General features: G+C 41.8%; 1 protein-coding gene across 1 annotated transcript in view; it reads left to right on the top strand.

Annotated features, from left to right (window-relative positions):
* Positions 1-26,262, top strand: part of ZCWPW2 (zinc finger CW-type and PWWP domain containing 2) — a 47,873-nt gene that overhangs the window by 7,912 nt on the left and 13,699 nt on the right. Inside the window, exons 3-5 of the mRNA XM_056857996.1 lie at positions 18,243-18,357; positions 22,545-22,597; positions 24,940-25,001. Coding sequence (XP_056713974.1) covers positions 18,243-18,357; positions 22,545-22,597; positions 24,940-25,001 — 230 coding nt within the window. The remainder of the gene's footprint in view (positions 1-18,242; positions 18,358-22,544; positions 22,598-24,939; positions 25,002-26,262) is intronic.

The following is a 26,262-nucleotide window of genomic DNA, read 5'->3' as shown; positions in this document are numbered from 1 at the left end:
GGTATTCATCCTAGAGTTCTTCAAGAACTCAGATGGGAAATTGCTGAACTTCAAACAAATATATGTAATATGTCCCTTCGATCAGCCTCTGTACCAGAGGACTGGAGAATGGCCAATGTAACACCCATTTATAAAAAAGGTTCCAGGCGGGACCCAGGAAATTACAGGCCAGTTAGCTTAACGTCTGTTCCGGGTAAATTAGTGGAAAGCATTATTAAAGATAGAATTGTCAAGCATATAGAAGGGCAAGGTCTGCTGGGCAAAACCCAACATGGCTTCTGTAAGGGTAGGTCCTGTCTCACTAACCTATTAAGAGTTTTTTGAAAGCGTCAATAAGCATGTGGACAGGAATGAGCCTGTGGATATTGTGTATTTGGATTTCCAAAAAGCTTTTGACAAAGTCCCCCACCAAAGACTGCTAAGCAAACTTCATAGTCATTGGATAAGAGGACAAGTCCTCTTATGAATTGAGAGCTGGCTGAAAAATAGGAAGCAGAGAGTAGGAATCAATGGTCAGTTCTCACAATGGCGGGATGTGAGCAGTGGGGTGCCTCAGGGATCTGTGTTGGGACCGGTGCTTTTCAACCTGTTCATCAATGACCTGGAGTTGGGGTTAAACAGTGAAGTAGCCAAGTTTGCAGATGACACCAAATTATTTAGGGTGGTTAAAACAAAATCGGACTGTGAAGAGCTCCAGAAGAATCTCTGCGTACTGGAAGAATGGGCATTAAAATGGCAAATGAGATTCAATGTGAGCAAGTGTAAAGTGATGCATATTGGGGCAAAAAATCCCAACTTCACATATACACTGATGAGATCTGTGCTGGCAGCGACAGACCAAGAAAGGGATCTTGGGGTGGTGGTGGATAGCTCAATGAAGATGTCAACCCAGTGTGTGGTTGCTGTAAAAAAGGCAAATTCCATGCTGGCCATAATTAGACGAGGAATAGAGAATAAAACTGCTGATATCATACTGCCCTTGTACAAATCTATGGTGAGACCACACTTGGAATACTGTGTACAGTTCTGGTCACCACACCTAAAAAAGGATATTACAGAGCTTGAGAAGGTGCAGAAAAGAGCAACCAAAATGATTAAGGGACTAGAGCAACTGTCCTATGGGGAGCGGTTAGGACGTTTAGGGCTGTTTAGCTTGAAAAGAAGGCGGCTAAGGGGAGACATGATAGAGGTCTATAAAAGTATGCATGGTTTGGAGAGAGTGGACAGGGAGAGGTTTTTCTCCCTCTCCCATAATACTAGAACACGGGGTCATCTGCTAAAGCTGGAGAGCAAAAGATTCAAAACAGATAAAAGGAAATATTTTTTCACACAACGCATAGTTAAATTGTGGAACTCTCTGCCCCAGGATGTGGTGATGGCTGCCAGCTTGGAGTGCTTTAAGAGGGGAGTGGACATATTCATGGAGGAGAGGGGTATTCATGGCTGTTAGTTAGAATGGATACTGGTCATGCTGCATACCTATTCTCTCTAGTATCAGAGGAACATGCCTATTATTTTGGGTGCGGTGGAACACAGGTAGGATGGTGCTTCAGTCGTCTTGTTTGTGGCTTCCTAAAGGCACCTGGTTGGCCACTGTGTGAACAGACTGCTGGACTTGATGGGCCTTGGTCTGATCCAGCAGGGCCTTTCTTATGTATGCAAATCTGCTCCTTTTTTCTTACTTTACTAAATTCAAGGACAGTGACTCTTGACCAAAGAACTGACAACTTCTCAAACCTTTTCCATGTCACTAAATGAAAGAAGGAAATATCTGAAAATGGATATACAATATCAATCCCTATTTGTTCATTGTTGTAGGGTTTCTTCTAAGCCACATATCTCTCTATCTGCTATCTAAATAAAAAAAATGGCTTATTTACAGCTGTACTAATTTATAGCCTTTGCCCAACCTTGCATGTAACCATAGGACCACAAATACATTTCCAAAATCTGTGAGAACTGGTGAGTTATTTTGGTTACAGTGTTGAGCTAGGGTTCAAGTCTTCACTCTGCTGTGGAAGCTTGCTGTGTGGCCTTGGGCCAGTCACACACTCTCAACCTAACCTATCTCACACACTTATTGGGAGGATGAGATGGGCAAGGAAGAACCACTTAAGCCACAATGAGCTTTGGGGGGGCAGGGTGAGATAAAAATGTTCTCGCTCAGAGGGAGAAGGGCATCTTCATTATGGGTGTTTCCTTTTCCTCTTATCTCAGGAGGCAGGAACCAAATATTTAAATTTTTCTGACCTCTGAGGGTAAACCCCCCCTTGTGATCAGTTCTATTTCCTGCCTTGAACGGGAGAGCAGCCTTCTAGCAGCTCTCTGCTACAGAAATAATAGAGAAACCTTAACCTTACTTATTAGACCTAAAAATATTCTTATTTTAACAAACCTAAACTTAACCTAACTAATCTACTACTCAATTCTATTTACTGTCTTAATTTTCTGCCTATTCTCCTCAGAAGGGTCTTTTCCCGCCAAAAAAAAAAATAAAAATAAAATAAAATGGCGGATCGGCATCAGGACAGCTATAGAGCGCCTGCCAATTTAGACCCTAGCCTGCTAGTAGCCTTACCACTACAATTAGATGAACCCTCGGACAGTCACTCTGGTGACTTGAGGACCAAAACTCAAAAGGGAAAGGCAAAAGCGGCAAGAACGGCGCAGGCAAGTACAAACGGCTTGGCTTGACCGCTAACAAGCGCGCCAAATGCCTGCTGCAAAACGCACGCTGCTCTGCCGCGCCTGAAAGACGCGACTGCCAGATCGCAACAGAAAGCGGCCGGGAGAAAACAGCGGCGGTAGCCGCTCCTCCCACGCAGCACGAACGGGGGAAATGAAGGAGGCTGGCGGCTCGCCTTTTTGCCTCGCCCGCCGTGCTCCGTCCTTAGGCGGCTCGCCTATTGTTATTCAAGGACGGGAAGCAGCGGGAAGCAGCCAGGAGAACACAGCGGCTATAGCCACTTCTCCCACACTGCACAAACGGAGAAAATGAAGGAGGCTGGCGGCTCGCCTTTTTGCCTCGCAATGCTCCGTCCTCAGGCGGCTCGCCTATTATTATTCAAGGACGGGAAGCATCAACGGAGACATCGACTGCCGGTAAGGTGACTTCGCCCCCCCCCCCTCATAGATGCAGCCTGTTTTACTCCTTTAAGAGCAGAGCTCTCCGCCCTGATTAAAAACGCCTTCTCAGATGGCTTAAGGGCAGTACAACCTCCTTATCCTGCCCCATCCATACAGGGATCGTAGGGATCACACCCTCTAGCACCACAAACAGTAATCTGATTGCTAAAAGGGCAGAATATCAGCCAAAGCAGGGGAACGGCTGTGGCTCAGTGGCAGAGCGTCGGCTTGGCATGCAGAGGGCCAATTCTGGTAGTAGGTGATGTGGAAGACCTCTGCCTGAGATCCTGGTGAGCCGATCACCAGTCCAAGTAGTACCAAGAGAGTACGTGCTGGCCAGCCTAAGCAGCGCTGAAAGCTAATTCACGGTCCCAAAATTGCCAATTGGTACCCAGACTGTCTATAGTATTTAACGCAGAAGATTTCCTTCTGCATTGGCATAAAACCCTAGCTACTCTTGATCTCTCAGAGGACTCAGAGTGGGAGAAAAGACTCCAGATAGGTTTGTGCCAGCGCTTGATTATTTCTAACTCTGTTGAAAGCAGAGCGGGAGAAACCAATGGCACCCATACAATGCTCCACAGCCTCTAGGATGCCTTTATATTTGGTTTATTGGTGCTTCTAAAATTCTAAAAGTGCCTTCAGTAGAATCACCTGTCACTGCCTTCACTCCTTCAACCTTGTTACATGGCCTTGCCATGATTAGGGACCCTACAGATAGGAAGGCAGAGTTAGCAGGCATAAATGCTCAGAGGCCTTGGCACTCACTATCAAGCGCTTCTATCACATCTGCCCTAGTATACAGAGCGGCAATAATTTGGACTAGGAAGTTATATCAACTTTTTCCACAGGAAGAAAGAAACGCCTTTACAGGAGTACCCATGTTTTTTGAGAGTGGTATTCTTTCTAACTGATTCGAACTTCGATACCATGCCATATGCAGCTAGGACACTAGCCGCAGCATCAGATGCCAGAAGGGCATCCATGTTTTTTTTGAGAGTGGTATCCTTCCAGCTGATTCTACCTTAGATACCATGTCATCCATGTTTTCGAGAGTGGTATTCTTTCTAGCTGATTCCTCTTAGATAACATGTCATATGCAGCTAGAACACTAGCCACAGCCTCAGCTGCCAGAAAGGCTCTCTGGGTACGCCCCTGGCAAGCGGAGTATATAGATCAAAATTGGTTATTATGGGCTTCCTGTATCAGGGAAAGACCTTGCTTGGAGACAATTTGGTCCCCATATCAGTGGAGACCAAAGACAAGTTTCTATGCAAGGAATCCAAGGGATCACTCCCTCTATGTCCTTTCGTGCATACCACATACTTCAAAGATACAGACCTGATCAACCTAGAAACCACCGGAACCAGAATCGCAGCTCCTTTAGTAAAGGAGGACGATTCAATAAATCTCCAAAATCCTCCACCTTCCAGGGCAATAAAGGGGATAAACCCGACCGCCCAACCAAACAGTGACGCCAGCCACCAGTCAGTGGAAGGCAGGCTCAGCCTATTACACCGTCAGTGGTCACCTCCCAACCAGGCCTCTGGGTCACAAACATTATCTCACAAGGCTATCAGATAGAGTTTTTCTTACACTCCTTCACATCGACTAGTAATATCTCCAACATCCCCCCCCCCAAAAAAAAAAAATCCATAGAACTTCAGAGGCCTCTTAGACATCAAGGCGATGGAGCCAGTCTCACCATTAGAGCATACATTGGGAATCTATTCAGTATTCTTTACTGTTCCCAACAAAGGCGGCGGATGGAAAGCCATCCTAGACCTCAAGTTTCTGAACAGATTATCCCATTAAAGCGCTTCAGGATGGAGACACTAAAGTCAGTCACACAGGTCCTCAGGGAAAAGCATTTTCTTACATTCTAATACACCCGGCACATTGTTGTTTCCTTCGGTTCCCGTACAAGGGACACCTCTTCCAATTCAGGGCCTTACGATTCGGGTTATCATCGCCCCTCCTCGAGTATTCACCAAAGTTCTGGACACACCAGTCACATCTCTGCGCAAGGAGGGCGTGAGAATGCACCCTTCTCAGACGACATTCTGATTTGCGCAAGCTCAAACTAGCAGAGCATAGATCATTCAGAGAGAGTTCTGAAGAGGTTAACAGAACACGGGTCATAATCAACTTCAGAAAGACCCACTTAGTTCCATCCCAACGATAGAGAGGGATGGGGGATGGACATAGACACACTGACAAACTCCTTATACCTTCCAGTGGACAAAAATCCACAACATTTCATCTCTAGCAAAGAAAGCGATTAATTCCCGGTCGCCTTCTCTAATGTCCCTGACCAAACTGAAGGGTCACATGTCTGCATGCATTCCCGCAGTTCAAGGGGCACGCTTACGAGCAAGACCTCTTCAATGGTTCTTAAGGCCGTACCAAAGAGACATACCAAGGAAGAAGTGACAGAAATCTCATCCTGACCGAGGAAGTCAGATCAAGACTAGTATGATGGTTTCAGTCTCAGAATTTGACGAAAGGAAGTTGGTATCTCCGTCCAACACCAATTCAAATCTTCACGGACGCGTGTCTATCAGGTTGGGAAGCCACACTCAAGGGACAATGGCTCAAGCAACATGGACCATCAAGAACAGAATCTTCACATCAGTGCCCTAGAAATCAGGACGATCCTCAGAAGCGACTACATTTTTCCTTGGGCCGAGTCCAACCTCTCATCAAAATCAGCGGAACATATTCAGGGCACAGTCAACATACAAGCAGACTGGCTCAGCAGACAGGACATCAGCGAGGCAGAATGGTCTCTACATCCAGAGGTCTTTCAACTGAAAGGAGATGACTTATAGCCCTAGGTTATAGCCCGGTGGCCGTCACTACCATATTGACAACAAGGAAGCCATCAGGAGGGACAGAGCTTAGGGCTAGCTACCTGCACTCTACAAAGGCAACTGGCATCTATAGCTACCATAGTACCCAAGGTATCTGGATACCGCTTAACCAAACACCATCACATAAAAGCCTTTTTAAGGGGCGTCAGTTATTTAGCTCCTCCTGTTAGACACGGGTTCACAACTAGAGCCTGCACACAGCTTTGACAGCACTCACACAACTACCATTCGAACCAATCACTGAGATAGGACAAAATGTAGCTGCAAGTTTCACAGGGAGCAGGACATAGTGCTTACATCTTCTGCACTAACCCCAAGAATCCTAAGGAGAAGGCCTGGCACTAGCTAGACCTAAGAAGGGCACTACCTGTTTACATTTATCTTACTAAAATTATTAGGAACTCTGACTCCTTATTCGTTCATATCTTACCACCTGACAAGGGCAAGCATATGTCCAAGGCATCCATTAGTAGGACCATCACCTTATACATAACACAGGCTTATAGAATAAGTAACCTACCTGCTCCTGCGGGCGTTACTGCCCACTTGGGAAGAAGTGCGGCTACTTCAGCAGCCTTCGACTGCCGTGCTTTATGGAAGAGATATGTAAGGCCGCAACTTGGTCCTCGGTGTCCACATTTGTGAGACACTACAAATTAGATTTATACTTGTCAGCAGATGCCGCCTTAGGCAGACGAGTACTGCAAAGTATACTTCAGGACGTCTAACCCTCCCAAGGGCGGGGGACAGCTCTTGTATGTCCCATAATGAAGATGCCCTTCTCCCTCTGAGCGAGAAAGAGCCTTGGCTACTTACCGTGAAGGCTTCTTCTGCTCAGAGGGACGAAGGGCATCTTGCCCGCCCAGACGTCAGTAAAATATAAATAAAACAAATAAAATAAAATTACAGGTAATCATGGTTACATCTAACTTCCAGTTGACATTCAATTCAAGTTAAACGCTGTTTGTTGGTTCATGACTTATAGTTATCCTAAAGGTTCATCGTTAATGTTTATTAGGAACTTATTTCTTGTATAGAATTATAACTAACATGTTTCTTCAGTCTATCTTAAATATATAAGGCTCGGAAAGTCTTTAACTGATCACAAGGGGGCGTTTACCCTCAGAGGTCAGAAAAATTTAAATATTTGGTTCCTGCCTCCTGAGATAAGAGGAAAAGGAAACACCCATAATGAAGATGCCCTTCGTCCCTCTGAGCAGAAGAAGCCTTCACGGTAAGTAGCCAAGGCTCTTTCTAGGTAGATTTATTATTTATAGGCAGCTGCTCAAAAGAGAAATGACCAGCCACACCAAAGTTTGCCATCACTACTTTAATTTTCCTAAGCCAGTTGTTGCAGATGCTATAGGTGGTTGAGTACAACACTTTAAAAAGTCTCTGCCTCTTGACACTTTCTGTGTGATTGCAAATGAAGTCATTAAGACCATTGGTAGATAACCATATTCAGTCCAAATGTTGCAACATAACAAGCTCAGCTGTGTATTCTTGTTATGTCCCCTTTCTAGAATATTTCCTTTTCAAGAGTATCAGTACAATCCTGTGAAGAGCTACACCAGTCTAAGCCCATTGAAATGAATGGGTGTAGACTGAAGTAATTCTCCTTAGGATTGCACTGTATGTTCTCTAATTGCTATAATAATCACCGATGGATTTAATTGGCACCAGCTATGGTAGGATAAAACTTGTACAGTTGTAAAAATATTATAGAACTGAGAGTTATTGGAGGAAGACTTCTTTCCACTGGATCTATAGATCTAGTGCATTCTTTATACTAAATGTACTTGTCAATTACCTTTCGTCTCAAAAACTAAGCACTCAAAGCAATATAAAGCAAAATTCAAAACAAGTTCAGCACAAAATATTTTAAAATGTCATGATACAAGCAGAAAAAGCCAAGGGCTTTGTAGTTTGAGAATGCATGTTTCTTGAAGTACTTCTGGATGTATGGCTCCTCAGATATATAGCTAGGCACTCCAACAATTGTGCTGTGCCTTGATGGCTGCAGATCTGGTACCAGAGCCTGGCTGCAGGCTTAACAGAAAATTAAAATTGTCATTAGAAACACACTGTGGATGATGTGCTGAGTAAGGAGTGGAGTTATGTCTTCATCAATAGACCAGCCTGCTGACTAATATTAATTTGTATAAAATTCCCTGTGAATTGCCCTGGAACAAAAAGCTTGACATCATGAATTCTTTTGTTGGCTTCCAAAATCAGCCCAATCCTGATAGTTTCATTTATATCCTCAAGTAACTCGCTACACTTCACAGATATGAAAACACTATAAATCAAGATGTCAGAATGGTAATATGCACTACAGTTGCAGGGTGAAGCAAACATCCCTAGCTTTTCATGGCTAGCATTACAATCACACAGAAATCCCTTTAAATGGATCAAACAGATTAATCTTTAAAAGGAGAAGAGATATAAAACATGAACACAGAAACTTTATTGACTGATAATTTTCAATTAGTCTATTGCCAACAAAGTAGTTCTTTCTCTCAGTCTAAATATACTAAGCATAGCTTAGTTTTATAGAAATAGTATTGTTGTCTACTCTTGCAATGGGTTCTCAGTCCTCAAAGGGTTTCCCCCGTCACCTATCACCTTATCTCCTTTTTACTGGAGCTGTTAGGAATGAGACTTCTGCACACTAAGTATGTGCCCTGGCACTGAGCCACGCCCTCCCCCCACTGGTTTCTCATGAAGTGCATTCTTTATACTAAATGTGCTTGTCAATTACCTTTCCCCTCAGAAACTAAGTGCTCAAAGCAATATAAAGCAAAATTCAAAATAAATTCAGCACAAAACGTTTTAAAATGTCATGATACAAGCAGAAAACAGATGGCATAATTCAGTGGCAACAAAAACAACCTTTGAGGGTAAAAGACCCAGTAAGCCAATATTCCTAAATACCACCGAAATTGTGTTTTCAGTTGACAGCAAAAACTGTAAAGAGTGGGTGCTAATCAAATCTTGCTTCTGATGAAGTGAGTTCTGGCTCTCGAAAGCTTATGCTGAAATAAATTAGTCTATAAAATGCCATTGGTGCCCTGTTTAATTTTACTGCAACTGATTATTCATAGAATTACAGAGTTGGAAGGAACCACCAGTCCACTGGAACAAATCTCTCATGAATATCTGGTGAAGTCCCATAAAGAATAACTTGGCTCAAGGCAAAATGCCAACAGAGGCATATAGATAAAAGGCCATAAGATGGAGAGAGAATAACCATGTAAGCCGCACTGAGCTCCTTGGATGAAGGGCAGGATAAGTATCTGAATTCTTCATGTCCTGTCGCTTGTCACTTGACCAGGGCCGTCTTGATTATACCAGCTAAATGAAGACAACAGATTGTGTTATCTCTGGATAACATGTGAAGATTACACTGAGATGTATTATTAGTTATGAAACTTTCCCCTACATACCTGTCCAAGAGTAAACATCATTGGATGTAGAGCCCCTCTTTAGGTTAGTTTTAGGATTAGGCTGATGGGGTAATTTTAGCCCCCTTCCTTTAAAATATTATTCTGAAGCTGAACATTTCTAAACTGAACTATTTCAGCTCTTTTAACTGCTTTGGTTAAGTGGGTTATACCATACTTTCTCCTTCCTTGGTGTGAAATTATTCGTTGAAGATGCAGCTTTTAAAACACTACAGCATCTCACCACAAGGTGGCACACATCTATTAATATACTGGGAAGTATTTGCTTGCATCCTTTGTACTCAGTTTTATTAGGCATTCCTTATTGGCACACCAGAATTGTCAGGAAAACGACCTTATATCAACCTCTAAACATCTTTTTTCACTATGTCATTCTTTTAAAATGCTAGCTAATTTATAAGTATTGCTGTGTGTTTGTTATTATATCAGGCGCAACAGCTTGTGAAGGATGCCTCCCCTTGTAATTTAAATGTGTTCATCTTAGTGTTGGTCTTGTTGACCCTACACAATAGAGACATTAACAAGGATAACTACTTTTTCTGGAATAAATGTAGTTTTGTTATTTTAACTGTAAGTATTCAAAAGACAAATAGGACTTCTGTGAAGCATAGGTATTTGGAGCAATTAAGTTGGTGAATTTAAACAGTAATTGTTTTAGTTATTGTTAAAGGTGAAATTTTAGGACCTGAAGCCAGCTGTGAATATAGAATAGAACAGAATCATAGAGTTGGAAGGGTCATCTAGTCCAATCCCCTGCACAATGCAGGAAATTCACAACTACCTCCCCCCAAACACACATCCAGTGACCCATACTCCATGCCCAGAAGATGGCCAAGATGCCCTTCCTCTCATGATCTGCCTAAGGTCATAGAATCAGCATTGTTGACAGATAGCCATCTAGCCTCTTCTTAAAAACCTCCAGGGAAGGAGAGCTCACCACCTCCAGAGGAAGCCTGTTCCACTGAGGAACCGCTCTAACTGTTCGAAAATTCTTCCTAATGTCTAGACGGAAACTCTTTTGATTTAATTTCAGCCTGTTGGTTGAATCCAATTATCTCTTTTGATGTACAATCTTTACTATAATGAATTGTGTTGCTAACTGTACAGTCCAACGTATGCATAGTTTTTTACTTTTAGCATTTGTATCTTTTTTTAATTTGAAAGTTTACAAACAAAATGCAATGCAATTCTATCTTTTCATTAAAATCCATAAGTTTTATTTGATCTGTGTTAGGCACTAGTTTCAGGAGCAACCTTTAGCATATGGTGGTCAGCACAAACTTCAAAAAAAAGCGATCCAGGCACTTTGTGTGGATGTATATGTCATCAAGTCACAGCTGACTTATGGCGATCCAATAGGGTTTTCAAGGCAAGGGATGTTTAGAGGTAGTTTGCCGCTGCCTGCCTCCACATCATGACCCTGGTATCCCTTGGACATCTTCCATCCAAATACTAGCCAGGATCAGGGCTGAGAGTATGTGACTGCCTCAATGTTACCCAAGAAGCTTCCATTGTACAGGTGGGGATTCCTAGTCCGACACCTTAACCACTACACCATGCTGGCTCTGCGGGCAAATATGCGTGTGTGTTAAGTGCCGTCAAGTCGCTTCCAACTCATGGCGACCCTATGAATCAAAGTCCTCCAAAATGTCCTATCTTTGACAGCCTTGCTCAGATCTTGCAAATTGAGGGCTTTGGCTTCCTTTATTGAGTCAGTCCATCTCTTGTTGGGTCTTCCTCTTTTCCTGCTGCCCTCAAATTTTCCTATCATGACTGTCTTTTCCAGGGACTCTTGTCTTCTCATAATGTGACCAAAATGTGATAGCCTCAGTTTAGTCATTTTAGCTTCTAGGGTCAGTTCAGGTTTGATTTGATCTATAACCCACTTATTTGGGTTTTTTTGGCAATCCATGGTATCCTCCAACACCAACAACACTCCACTCCTCCAACACCACATTTCAAAGGAATCTACTTTATTCCTATCAGCTTTCTTCAATGTCCAGCTTTCACACCCATACATAGTAAGAGGGAATACGATGACATTAATTAATTTAATCTTGGTGGCCAGTGACACATCCTTACACTTCAGAATCTTTTCTAGCTCCTTCATGGCTGCCCTTCCCAGTCTCAATCTCCTTCTGATTTCTTGGCTGCAGTCTCCCTTTTGGTTGATGATTCCAAATATATCAAATAAATAGAAAAATGTGGCTTCTCCTATTTGACCAGCTGTATGGAAAATATATTTTGCGGGTTGAAAGGAAGCTGATTCAAAGCTCGACTGAGATAAGAGTTGCATTCAGAAGCACAATCCATCAAGTTCTGATCCTGGGCAACACGATTCATTATAGTAAAGCCTGTACATCTAAAGAGATAATTGGATTCCACCAGAAACTGAAGTATGTACAAAAAGCAGAAGCAGTCTTTGGAATTATTATGTAATTGTTGTAGATTGCACTAGTTTTGCCAATCACAGGGAGGTCACTGAGGAGGAGACCCTATGCAGAATTACTCCAGTGTAAGTCAATTGAAATTGTTGGGCTTAGATTGGAGTAAGATTTTTTATAAGATTTAACTGTAAGGATCATACTTCTCTAACATCCAGGAGTCCAACCTTGCTGTGTGCTGATATAGCAATGGCACTGTGAAGCTCCTCCCTCGCCAGCATGGCCTTCAGCCATCATGCCACTTTCACTTCCAGTGTTCTCCCCAGGCCTCAGAATAGAAAAAGGTGGGGGGAGGTTGTGTCACCCATGTCCCCCCTCTCTTCCCTGGAGCATTGTTCTTGTCTGGGCAGTACAGGGAGTACAGCTCCCTGTCTCCTCTCTGGCCTGGTTGTGGAGCCACCATTTATATTTTCTCTGCAGATCAGCCCCACCCCCAGGCCCCATCCCTATGGCCTGAGCCATTATCTGGGCCAGGGGTTGGAGCTTCACTACCCCCAGTCTCCTGCCCCATCCTTGCTGGCCTTCCCCCTTTCTCTCATTGGCCAGGTCCTGGGAGGCCTTCAGCCAGGCCCTCCTTGCCTGGCTCCTCCCAGGTTCCTGCATGGCTGAGCCCCTCCCATACTCCACCCACACTGGTTGGGCTTCTGCTGGCTGCCCTCCTTGCCTGGCTCCTCCCAGGTTCTTGCATGGCTGAGCCCCTCCCATACTCCACCCACACTGGTTGGGCTTCTGCTGGCTGCCTTTGTGCTTGCTGGCTGGCCCGATGGGAGCCAGGGTGGTGTAGTGGTTAAGAGCAGTGGTTTGGAGCGGTGGACTCAAATCTGGAGAACCAGGTTTGATTCCCCACGCCCCCACATGAGCTGCAGAGGCTAATCTGGTGAACTGGATTTGTTTCCCCACTCCTCCACATGAAGCCAGCTGGGTGACCTTGGGCTAGACACACTCTCTCAGCCCCACCTACCTCACAGGGTGTCTATTGTGGGGAGGGGAAGGGAAGGTGATTGTAAGCTGGTTTGAGCCTTAAGTGGTAGAGGAAGTCGGCATATATAAAGTAATTCTTCTTCTTCTCCTTCTCCTCCTCTCCTCCCAAGGTCACCCAGCAGGCTTCAAGTGGAGGAGTGGGGAATCAAACCTGGTTCTCCAGATTAGAGTCTGCTGCACTTAACCACTACACCTCACTGGCTCTCTTTTTACACTACATTCTTTTTACACTACATTCACTGAATTGCTTATTTCTAAGTAACTGTGCGTAAAACCAAGTTGTATTCTTCAGTGGTTCTGCAACAAAACCAAATTAATGTCTTTTTCCAAGTAGTTTGATTTCTCTTATGTCTGGTTCAGAATAATATTATTTCTCTTCATTTTTTCTTAAGAGCGTAGTAGAAACAGTACCATGCACAGAGTCCATATGCTGTCCCTTTTAGTATGTGATGAGCGATGGCACTACTGTCTTTTGATTACTTTTTAATGTGGTGGTGAAGAGGAAAAAACCACCTACGTGTTATTGGGACATAATAAATAACAATCCCAAATCTTTTTTGCTTTGAAGCCCTCAACAGCCAATAAATAAATGAAAATACATTCTTGCCATAAACTCTCTGTGCAGGAAACAGTTAATAAACCTCAGGTAAACTTCTTCTCCCTTCAGAAAGTTACTGCTCTCTCTGTTTGCAGCAGCATCTGTGAATGTGCCTGGATTGCCAAACTAAGAGTTGAAAAATTATAGTAGCTTTAAAAGCACAACCCTTCTTAAAATACGGCCTCATTTGTGTTGTGGCTGTTGGAGACACAAGGCACATAACAGCAATGTTTAGAAACTCTGCAACTACGAAATTACGAAGTTTCTGCAACAGCTGTTCTACTGTTGCTTCCCACCTGTCCTCACATTGCAAATACCACTATTTATTTATTTATTTATTTATTTATTTATTTATTTTCTTCATTATACTCCACTCTATTACCCAATGGGGAACCAAAGCTGTTTACATCATTATCTCCTCTTTTTTATCCTCATAACAATCGTTTGAGGTAGGTTAGGCAGAGTGTGTGTGACTGGCCCGAGGTTATCCAGCAAGCTTCCACGGTAGAGTGCAAATTCAAATCTGTTCCACTAGGAACAGCACTCTAACCATTACACCACACACTGAATCTCAAAGGGAGTTTGTGGAAAGGAAAGGTACAGACCGTCATACCTGTCTACAGCCCAGGACAGCCAGTTCTGTGGCCTTTGTGGTCCACCTTTGCACTGACCCACAAAGTTTCAAGGCTACTGAGGAGCAGGTATTTATACACAGTGCCATTTTAAAATGTTAGAGGAAGAAATATCTTTGTGTGTGTTAAATGCCATCAAGTCGCTTCTGACTCATGGCGATCCTATGAATCAAAGTCCTCCAAAATGTCCTATCTTTGACAGCCTTGCTCAGATCTTGCAAATTGAGGGCTGTGGCTTCCTTTATTGAGTCAATCCATCCCTTGCTGGGTCTTCCTCTTTTCCTGTTTTAGCTTTTAGGGCCAGTTCAGGCTTGATTTGATCTATAACCCACTGGTTGTTGTTTTTTTGTTTTGTTTTTTGGCAGTCCATGGTATCCGTAACACTCTCCTCCCAACACCATATTTCAAAGGAATCTACTTTCTTCCTATCAGCTTTCTTCAATGTCCAGCATATCTTTAACCATTTTTAATATGCTCGGTAGGAACTTCATAATTAGTGAGAAAGCATTAGGGAAAGGGAGTGGTGGGTGAAGATCCAAGCCCACGCAGGTAGATTAATGTAGATCAGAGAATGGGGTTCACTCCCCATATGAAAGGCTGAAAAGTAATGTGAACATGCATTCTTTGAAAGGTCCAAAGCCATCATCCGTGCCTCACCATTGTATCAGGAGCCTGTTGATTTTGCCGTTTAAGAACTCCCTAAAGCCATTAGAGTTCTATAGTTTACTCTATTGTGTCAACTTGAATAGGAAGTCTAAAGTATTGCCAACTTGCTGTTGCGGCACAGCACTGCAAACCTCAAACTTCTTTCCTGTCTGCGCTGCAAGATACGTTCTTTGTAGTTTGTTCTGCTGTTTCCTATCTCTTGGATGTAACACGTGTTTCCCTCTCCCCCATATCTATGTTTGTTTAAATGTTCCAGGCTAGCCTTTCATATGGCTTAGTGAAGTTTGCTTCCTTTTATCTGAGTTAGATAAGAATCAGAGTTTTCTAGGTTGTACTCTTTCCTCCTTTACAGCTGTCACAAGAGTTTTCCAAGTTTCACAATACAAAAACAGTTTAAACTACTGGGCAAAAAAAGAAGTGCAAATAGCTGTGAGCCTGTTGTGCAGTGGTTAAATATATTGCTTTAAACCACTGATCAAAACACATGGGCATTTTCCTTCTCAATGATATATATTGGATCCACATTCTGAAAGACATCTTACCCTTTAGAAGCCTTCATATGCTAAATTTATATACAGTATATAAGAACTCCAAAGATCCAACTGTGCCTGACTTGGAGGTATGCGTAATGTCTCAAAAACACATAGGCACAGTTATAGAGATGGAGCAACCTGCTTAAACTGTCTGCACTTTTGGCTCAGAGAACTAGGAACTCTGTGGGTGTCAGGTGGAGGAAATGATTCCATGCTTTCACATGTCTTAGCTTTGCCCAGACATACCAGAGGGAAGAAGGATCAACAAGGCCTTTGGCAATTGTCAACACAGCATGTAGGCACTAAACTGCACTTTTCCTCCATTTTCTGTGCTTCCCAGGAGAAAGAATAGCACACAGGTAAAAGCTCCTTTTTGTCCTTAGCAGATTTAATACTTGTACTATTAAAAAAAATTGTCTTTCGAACTCTGAATCTTCTTGCATGGGAGCGGGGGAACCCTGATTGATAACATAAACCATCCTAAACATAGACCAGGACTGCAATAAATAGTCTTCTTGGTGAGAAGATGATAAAAAGAGAGAGAAATATTCACTGCTTCTAATCAGTTGTCTTTATTATCAAGGAGAACGCAACTTACCATTTCTGCATAAGCAGGGATAGAATGCCGAGTTCAGTTATTGGTGCCTAGCAACAAGCTAAAGGCGTTTCTTTTAGACTGGAATAATTCTGCAACATTAAGGCAGTGTTCTAAACTTCTTTCATTGTATATGCTTTACTGAGGCACTGCAATCCTCTGCATCCCTACTGGGGAGTAAGTCCCATTGATCCACTCAGTGGGATTTATTTCCAGATAAACATGCTAGGACTAATTAGGTTGTGAGTAATTAAGAATATGAACCTTTCATCTTAGCCCCTAAAGAATTCTAATTGGTTTTTCTTCATAGCAAAGGCACAAATTTGACTTCAGTTTAAGTAAATGTAAATATTAACATACAACATTTACCAAGGTGCAGTACGTTTTTTTAATCTGGCAAATCCTGGTTGAAATGCTTCATTTTGAGAATGTTCTTTTGCAGTCTTTGAGCAGGGGGATATACATTTGGATATTAACTAATCACATCGTTAAGGGAAAAACCTGTTTTTATTAATACTGCTATTATTAAAAAAACAAAAATAATGTTCTGTGATAGTCTGTAATTTTGAGATGTCTCCATTTCTCTCGTGCTTGGCTGACTGGGTTAGGGGAGAGGAGAGGCAGAGGAAACGTACAGAAATGTTTCATCCACAGGCTCGCGCATGTGTTGACACCCAAAATAGTTGCCCTGGTAGGTGCCCACAGGCTTGGAGAGAAATTTAAAGAAGTGGCTCCTTTTGCTCACGCTAGTCTGTTCTCCGGTGCTGTTCACTAGGCACAGAGGCTAACATTTTGCTTGCGTCCCCTGGACCAAGGCAGTGCTGCAGACTGTGTGTGTGTGGAAAGTTCTGTCAAGTCACAGTCAACTCATGGCGACCCCAGCAAGGGGGTTTCAAGGCAAGCGAGAAGCAGAGGCGGTTTGCCATTGCCTTCCTCTGCAGAGTCTCCCCTGGAGGTCTTCCTTCCAAGTACCAACCATACTTAGCTTCTGAGATATGACGAGATTGGCTATATGATGCCGCCTTCCACTGCAGACTGAGTGGGGGCAAAATAGAAGCTAGTGCTATATTTGTCCTCCCCCTAGATACAGGGTTCCCAAATCCAGGTTGTAATGGAGATTTGGGGGTGGCCCCTGGGAGGGTGGGGCTTGGGAGGGAAGGGATCTCAGCAGGGCGCCATAGAGTCCACCCTCCAAAATATTTTCTCCAGCAGAACATCTCCGTAGTCTGGAGATCAGTTGTAATTCTGGGAGATCTCCAGGCCTCACCTGGAGGTTGGCAACTCTACCTGGGGGCCAAACAGCACCTCAATCGTGTATGTGCACAGGAACTAGAGAAAGATGTCTTAGGCAGAACCTACAACAAATGTTTTCTGTCCAGTGGAGAGGGTGAAAGCATCCTTGGCAGTATGTGTACGGCAATTTTTGGCAGGAAAATGGCATGGAAAGAGAGGGCTAAGAAGGCCTGTATCCACCCTTGAAATTGCATCCCTTGTTGCATTCAGTACAAAAGACAAAAAAAAATTGGTTAAAAGGATCACAGAACTTCTCATGAAGTCCCAACTTTAATTACTAACCACTAAGTGCTCAGCTACACAAGTTGCTGGAGATCAGTAATTGAATCTCTAGCAGTGCCATACTAGGCAGAGTGACATCTTCTAAGTCTATTGAAGTCAGTGAGCTTAGAAAGGTGTAACTTTTCTTAGGATTGCACTGTAGTTGTCTTTAGATTTCTTTAAAAGGAGCCATGATGGAAGGCAATTTGTATCAGGGCTTTGGTACTGAGATTCAGGGAGAGGGTATAACTCTTTCCTTCTGCACCATTTCCAGGTTAAAAAGAACCCCTACACACACACACACACACACTGCAGAAGACAATAGCAGAGGGAGACACACAAAGATTGAGAGAGAATAACTGTACCAAGGCCAGCAAGCAAGCTTCCATTGCAAATTGCTACCAACAATCCCCATCTTGGTCCAGCCAAAGATATTTTGGCATCTGAGCCCCCTCCCCCCAAATATTTTGTTATCCTTTAATGATATATCAAGTCTGCCAGATGAAGTAACTGCATGGCTCTACCTTGTGACAGGAAACAGGTACAAATGCCTAACTTCTAATAATGGATAAGCTATTTTTAATATCAAGATATTATAACAGATCTTTTATGTTTTAGATGTACCGTAATGGTCATGCAATTGCATGGTACATACAGACCCCCAATTACAAATCTATTCATTCTGTTTCATTTTTGCACATTTTTAAACTAATACAAAATTTCTGGGAAAAGGTACCAGTACTATGATCACTAACACAACTTTTTTTGTTTCATAGCCTGACACATGTAAGAGGGGAAAAAACTGGTTTGAAAGTGCATTGGAAGAAGGCATCAAATCGCTTGCCTGTTCTGCTCAGGAAAGGCTCAAAATGTGCTACTTATCAAAAAAAGGTATCTCTGGATTTTGATTTGTCTTTAGACATTGGGCTGGATCCAACAAGCTTTTCAGCTGGTGAAAAAGGGAGGGAATCTGTCTGACCACCTAGAACAGCTATGCTGGGGTTGCAGGGACCTACATGTACAATAAGCCATATGAGATGGAGGCTGGGATAAGGAACAGAATTGGTTTAGGCTGAGTGAAAATGCTGGCTGGATTCAGCCCATTGACTTATGTTGTTTTACATGCAAATATTCATTAGTTTATTTATCATTTACTTTAACATTTTAGCCTTCTAGTGTGTGTGGCAGATCCTTATAATATAGACATTAGATTAGATTATACATCACATCCCAACGTTTACTAGGCAAACTTTGTTTATGGGGTGGCTTGCCAGTGCCTTCCCTAGTCATCTTCCTCCCTTTAACCCCAGTAAGCTGGGTACTCATTTTACCGACCTAGGAAGGATGGAGGGCTGAGTCAACTTTGAGCCGGCTACCTGAAACCAATTTCCGTTGGGATTGAACTCAGGTCGTGAGCAGAGCTTGGACTGCAGTACTGCAACTTACCACTCTGCGCCACTGGGCGCTAGTAAATGTCAGGATGTGATGTCACCCCATGGGTCAGGAATGACCCGGTGCTTGCACAGGGGACCTTTACCTTTTTTTACTTGTATTGTATTGTATTGTATTGTATGGTGGCTCCTAAGCAATGTTCACATTAACAAAACTTTCCCAACTCCCTGCTGCAGCTTTCTGTGTTCCTTGTAATCCTGCTTGGGAGTGGGGGTGTCAGCGGAGCCCTGGAAACAGTATTGGGTGACTTCTGGCAGTCTGCAGGGAGAAGGGGAATTGAGAGAAATGTTGCACAAAGAAAGTGAGCCTAAGGATTGAACACAAACGTCTTCAATATTTTGTAAATACTGTAGTGCTGGACTAGGATCTGGGAGAGCCTGGTTCCATCCTTACTCTGCTATGGAAGCTTGCTAGGTGACCTTGGGCATGTCACACATACTCCTGCCTAATGTACCTCACAGGGTTGTTGTGAGGATATAACGGAGAAGAAGAGAATGTTATAAGCCACGTTGGGTCCCCACTGGGAAGAAGTGGGGTAGAAATGAAGTAAATAAAATCATCCTGGGAATGATCAGGGGCCTGGAGACCAAACCCTATGAGGAAACACTGAGGGAGTTGGGAATGTTTAGATTGGAGAAGAGGAAGTTGAGGGGGGACATGATTGTTCTCTTTAAGTATTTGAAGGGTTGTCACTTAGAGGAGGGCAGGGAGCTGGGAGCTGTTCCTGTTGGCAGCAGAGGATAGGACTTGCAATAATGGGTTTAAATTGCAGGCGGAGGGGTACCAGCTGGATATTGGGAAACAAATTTTTACAGTAAGGGTTGTTCAGCAGTGGAATCAGCTACCTAGGGAGGTGTTGAGCTCCCCCTCACTGGCAGTCTTTAAGCAGAGGTAGGACAAACACTTGTTAGGGATGCTCTAGGCTGATCCTGCATTAAGCAGGGGGTTGGACTAGGTGGCCTATATGGCCCCTTCCAACTCTGTGATTCTAAAAATGATCTTGCTAGTTCACAGTTGGCCCAGGATGATTTGGTTATTTAGCAGGATCTGTCCTCCCCACCACAAAGTATAATCTGCAGTGAAATGTGAGGTTTACATGTTTAAGTGCTTAACAAATAGGCCCCATTAACGTCGACCATATACACATTTCCACAACTTTTACTTTGTGTACATATTCACAATGTGTCTCTGGACCTATCTGATAGCTACTTCCTTTTCTTTTATACAAAATTTTTATTATTTTCCCAAAATTATTAATCACAGGGTTTAACAAAGATATAAACAGTAAGAAGTAATAACAGATAGGTAGCTTTGTTAAAATATATATATATATATATATAATCAAAATTTGGACTTACCCTACATCTCCCTATGTTTTGCAATAAATTGGTAATCTCTTTTGCATAAGTTTCTAATCCTAGTACTATTGTTAATGCTTATTGATCTCTTTATCATTATATTTTCCATAGCAGAACAAAAAAAGAAAAAAAGGATTTTTATAATTAATAATATCATATAAGGGGGAGATAAAAAAAAGTAAAAAGAAAAAGAAATAGTAAATCTCCCTACAAATAAATGGATTAGTATAATAAAAAGCATTTAATTATTTCCATTGAAAATTAATTGTTTTATAAATCCTCCATTTCTCCCTAACACTCATTTAACATATATTGTTTTCTAGTAAATTGATATCATATGTAATTCTATTTCCATTATAGCCAATCCTTTTAACCAGCTTTTCAATCAAAACCAGTAGAGAAACTAGACTCTTCTTAAATTAGTCCCTTTATCCTGAATTTCCAACATTTCTTTCTTTTCAACATTAACAATAATTGACGAGGGGCATCCTTGAAGACTGTTGGTAAAATCTCTTCTGCAGAAGGACCATAGTAAAGCCATGTTGTATTACCTTCCATCCCAAATTCCAAAGAGGAAATCCTGACAGTCCCGGTTTTTCTACTCCTCAATTCCTCCAAACAGCTGTTGAAAAGTTCATCAGGCAGATCCAGGTAACAAAAGTCGAAATCGGTCACTTTGAAGAGTTCATCAGACAGATCCAGGTGGCAAAAGTCAGAATCAGTCATTTCAATTCCATTATTATCAGATGGGCTGTTGTAGATTGCTTTTTATAATTCCTCATTTCTTCTGCAGAATTCTTCTGTTCTCCATCTTTCTTGAGAACTGGAGGGCCCTTTGGTATCTCCTCTGATCCAGTTGTAATGTAGGGTTTTTAATTCTTTAACCTCATCTAGGATAATGTCCATTTTTTGATTAAGGCATTGAAATGTAGTGTTCGTCAAAGCCAAAAGTTGTTCCATCTGCTTAATCAAATGTTCCATGGTTGCCCTTCTAAAAGTCTATTAAAACTCAGTTAGTAAAATCCAGGCAGGTTCCAGTGTAATGAATAGCAAAGAAGTACTGCAGGACTCAAACAACGTAAACCTTCCCTTCTTTGTAGTCAGGAACTTGGGAGTTATTTGCTAGTAACACACTGGTGCCACACTTCCGATTCCAAGTTCTCTAGCTCTCTCGCGATGATAGGTCATTTCCAGGAAGGACGTGGCAGGAATGCTTTGTTTAGTAAGAAAGACTGCCTTCGGGGTGGGGGGAATTTCCATTCCTCACTCCCCTTGATTCGTAATGGCTCCTGATTGGTAATTGAAGCGTCTTTCAAAAGTCTTAATTGTTATGTCTTCCCACTGATCAAATTGATAAAGCTCCTGCTGAGTTATCTGATCTTTTCTTATTTTTAAAGAGTCATTTAATCATTGAGGGAGATACGGATTCACCAGATAAACTTAGCAATTTCCTGGGACTTCCAGATCCAGGTAAAACAAAAGAGTTCTTTCAAACTTACTCAGATTTCAGAAGAGTAGGTATTTTCACTTCTGTATAGTTGCCAGATGTTGATAGATAGGGGAGAGAGAAGCCAAAAATTCCAAAGAGACGTCTTCGGCGATTTATTACTCCTTAGCTGGCGGTGACTGCTATTGAGTCTCCAAGTCATAAAACCCAGAGATTTTCAGGAGTCTAACCGCACTTTGAGGCTGCAGGAGATTTCCTGTCACCCGTTCCACTATTTAGGAATCGGGGGGGGGGCGCATTTAAGCCCCTATTTACGACGTTCTTGGTTCCCCTCTGGGAGCCCCCAGGGAGACTACTGCTGCCCTAGCGGAAGTCTTTTGATAGCTACTTCCTATTTGAGCAACTTCCTACACAAAGGAGATTAAAGAGTGAGCAGATTGCTCCCACAGTCTTCCATGCATGACCTGTGAACATGTTTCCTGTCAGTGTCTACATTCATGAAGCCTCATGAAGGATGCAGTTTGGAGGTGGCAGTACTGTGCAAAAAAAAAAACCATAGCAAATAAAGCTAAAAAATATACACAAAGAAGTTTGTGTGAGGAAAAGGGATGGAATAAAATAGAATCCTATGTAATTAGTTACATGAGTAAGAAAGGTATTATGTTATAAAATTAAGAAACCTATACTTGAGTTCTTTATTGTTGCTGCAACTTTGTATAGTAGAGAACAGACCAAAATGCCAGGATAAAATGCTTTTATTTACAAAAAATAATTATCATTAAAATCTTGCTTTAATGAGTTTCATGATGCTTGCTTTATAGGTTCAGTTAAGAACAAAGAAGGTGAAACTGGTACAATATTGTGCAGCAAGACAGTAAGATATATGCTTACAATTTGATACTCTTGTGTACAGTATATTCTTTTACAATTTTATTTATATTTGGAACTCACAGCTGACATTTTTCTAAACTGTATTTGTAAAACACCTGTTTTCATCACAAATACTCAAATACCAACTTTCGCGTATTGCTTCAAACCCATTGCTGATAGTATTCGAGCCACACTTTTAAAGGTTCAGCTTAATTTTTTTAATCACATTAATTTTCTTTTGTTTTCAACACACATGTTCTTCTAAAGGACAGCGATTCAAAACTGAGACAGTTGACAAGCTTTTATGGGCGCCTATAGACTATTTTTTTAGCAGATTAACAGTGCAATCCTAAGAACACTTTTATAGGAGTAAGATCAATTTAATAGACCTGAGTAGAATTATTTAGGATTACTCTCACAAAGATTGCTCCCATAGAAAGCAATCATAAGCATGCCTACTCAGGATTCAGCTCCTCTATTCAATGGGGCTTACTCCCAGGAAAGGATTCTTAGGACTGCATTATACGTGTTGCTTCCCACAGCTATGTTTCAAATAGTAACATACTGAGAAAACTAGTGATGATAGAGCAATTACTATGGATTCTTGAAGCAACCAATAGATTATTTTGTAATGCTGAAGTTCATCTCTACAGCGTTCATAAGACTGTCGCTGGGATCCAAAGTCCATGGGCTCATGCAGCCCCAGTTAAATGTGCGGCCTTTCCCCCTGTGAATGGCACCTTCCCATGCTCTTTCACAAGTGGGTTGTGAAACTGTCCTCAATTTCAAAAGGCACTGGCCATGTTGCCCCAGAGGAGATATAGCCTTGCTCAATAAATAGATCCAAAAATTCCAATCTGCACACAACAATTATTGTGTCATTCTTTGAAGCCTGACGTTGCTGTTTTCTATCAAGGAGAAGATAACATTCTCATCAGTGTCCAGCAATACCTTAGTTGTGCAAAGGACTGGATTTTCCTTGCAATTACTTCAGGTTTGTATCCAAAAAGACAACTAGGACACTTCTTTTGAAACAGTACAAACTGGGTCTCAGACTATATTTTTCATGTTGTATTTGAAGGGAGGTAATGTTTCTGAAAATATACAAGAAACACCTGTTGAAGAGTTTAAGTCAATTTCAGCATCCTAAAGCATTTTAATGTGTGTTTCAAGGAATGCAAACTTTACAGAAAAAAATAGGCTCATCTGCCATAGAAATACAGGGACTTTTACTATAATATGTATAGTGATTGTTACCTTACTTATCTGGACCCAATGCTTTCTTAGCAGTGTATTTTTGTTTATATACATATGGGGTGCTCAAATATATTGGAATGCCCGAGAATTTACTTGGAGGATCAGACCAGAATCCTTGTGGTCCAGTACTCTCCCTTCTAGAGTAAATTCTGGACAGGGAAACAGTACATAAGATCTCTGATGTGTGATAAGACCCGCCACCATTTTCATTTATCCCAGATCCTTGTTCAGTGGATCATGGTCTTTGCAAGGCAACTTCCTGCTTTACCTTCTACTTTCAGTTTCAGCAGCTATTTCCAACCAGTGTTGTTGTCACCACCATCAACGGTTACATTTTTATTGGACAAGCTATGTTAACTTTCTTTGAGATGTCAGCAGCCTACTTTTGAGACATATACTATTAATTCATACTTTTCTCTTTTTTATTTAAGGCATTACTTTGTATATTAAGCTTAATCATAGTTTTAAGTGAACAGTATGGAAAGGGGGGTTAAGAATCTAAAGAGATAAATATAGAATCCCACTTGGGAATGAAACAACAGAATAACTAATCATTTTACCATGGGAACACTTCTTGACATTATGCAAATTGGTAACTAGCATATATCTCAGAGATATCTTGACCAAGATCCATGTTTTTCTCTTGTGGAGTAATCTTAAGATTTTTGGACTCTGATAAAGATCAGGATAGCTACCATATTTTCTGATTTGGGGACCCTCTTCATTACTACTGAAAGGGTTTAAATTGAGTGGTAGTAAACCCTTCAGTCTTCTGGGATTGACATCCCCTTGGTGAATTTCCCTCCCTGTATTGTTTAGTAGAATTCATAATGGGAGATGATCCATCATTATATAGAGAGTTTCTCCACCCCCATCATGTCAAAGGTTGCTGCTGGGGAATGGGGCAAAGAAATTCTCTTTATTATTGTTCCAACCCATGATGAGTCCTAAACAATATGGCTGGAGTGTGTGTGGGTAGTTAATGATATGAACACCAATCCCTATTATGAATGTGAGATCATGTGCAAAATACTGAATATCATGACATTCCAAACATATCAATGATGATCATTGTTATTTGTTTCTTAGGTGAAAGCTTGGACAAAAACTTGTAATAAGAAAAGTAGCTCCAGAGTTGGAAGAAAGAGAAAGTAAGTTTAGCATTAGGTGGTTAAGTAGTTGTATTTGGCAGTTTTAAAACATCTGTTAGCATTAATGTGATCCCCATGATATCACAGGAAAAATGAGTTTCCTCTCTGGACATGGACATAAGCCTTTGCTTTAGACTGGTGCCCCCTGAAGACAAGGAATTTGTGCATGCCCCAACATATTTCTTACATGATGAAGCTACACATACCTTACATTCTACTTCCAGCATACATACTTAGGTTTCTTTTCTTCATGGAGATTTCCCATGAAGCTATGATGCAATCTTCAAATTCTATAAATGTTTTACTTACAACGTCTGAGGAAACACTGGCCCAGATACACACGTGTGAATTATGTGGCAAATATAAGGGAGGGTTTGGAGGGAAACTCCATGTGATCACAAGAAGATGGTTGTTGGGAGGGGGATTGCACCACTCAAACTGGACATCAAGATAGATTGGGCTGGTATGATATCAGTGGCCTTGTCACTAACCCCTACAAAGACACATATGCCTATGACCAAAGACTGTACATGTGGACACTGTTGCACGCATGGACCACATGCAAGAATTTTCCTTGCCCTGGGAACATGAGGGCTTTTCATGTTTGTTCCCTGAGCAAGAAAGGAAAGGCAGAGGAGAGTTTACCTCAGAGACAGATTACAAAAGCAAAATTATGTTAACTGAGTGAGGAATTTATAAAAGTTATGTTACAAAATTAGGATCTAAGGAACACTACGAGAAGAGCAAAATCAGAGACCATTTCTGTGTTTAATTGCATGCAAGAATATGAAAAATTGGGTTGCCTGGGTATTTAAGAAAAGTGAAATGGAGCAAAGTAAAGTTTACAGAGAGCAGTGCAGTCAGCATTTCATGTAGTAGTAATATACAACATCATTCTGTTTTAGCAAAACTTAAATTGTATAGTTTACATAACCTGGTCTAAGTATTTCTTTTTTATGGATGCAAAGTCATCAATAACATCATCATAATTTATCTCCCATGGTTCAGAGATATGAGAGGAGCATGTTAATGGCTGTGATGAACCCTTCAGCCCAAAACTTACCTTGAAGGGAATAGAATGTGTGTTCTGTACTGGCTGGCTCATTGTGGAAGCACTTTCCCCTTCACAGGCTTCAGTGTGTGTCTTAAATCCAGTGGTGATACCTAGTCCTTCAGTCATGACATTAGAAGACATTGGCCAGGAATCATTCAACAGTTGCATTTCTTGGTGCTCTCTCTTATCCAGTGTGATGTAGTGGTT

Source organism: Euleptes europaea, chromosome 11, assembly GCF_029931775.1.
Source record: "Euleptes europaea isolate rEulEur1 chromosome 11, rEulEur1.hap1, whole genome shotgun sequence".
Taxonomy (NCBI): Eukaryota; Metazoa; Chordata; class Lepidosauria; order Squamata; family Sphaerodactylidae; genus Euleptes; species Euleptes europaea.
Note: the sequence above shows the minus strand (reverse complement) of the source record. Positions and strands in the feature narration are given on the sequence as shown.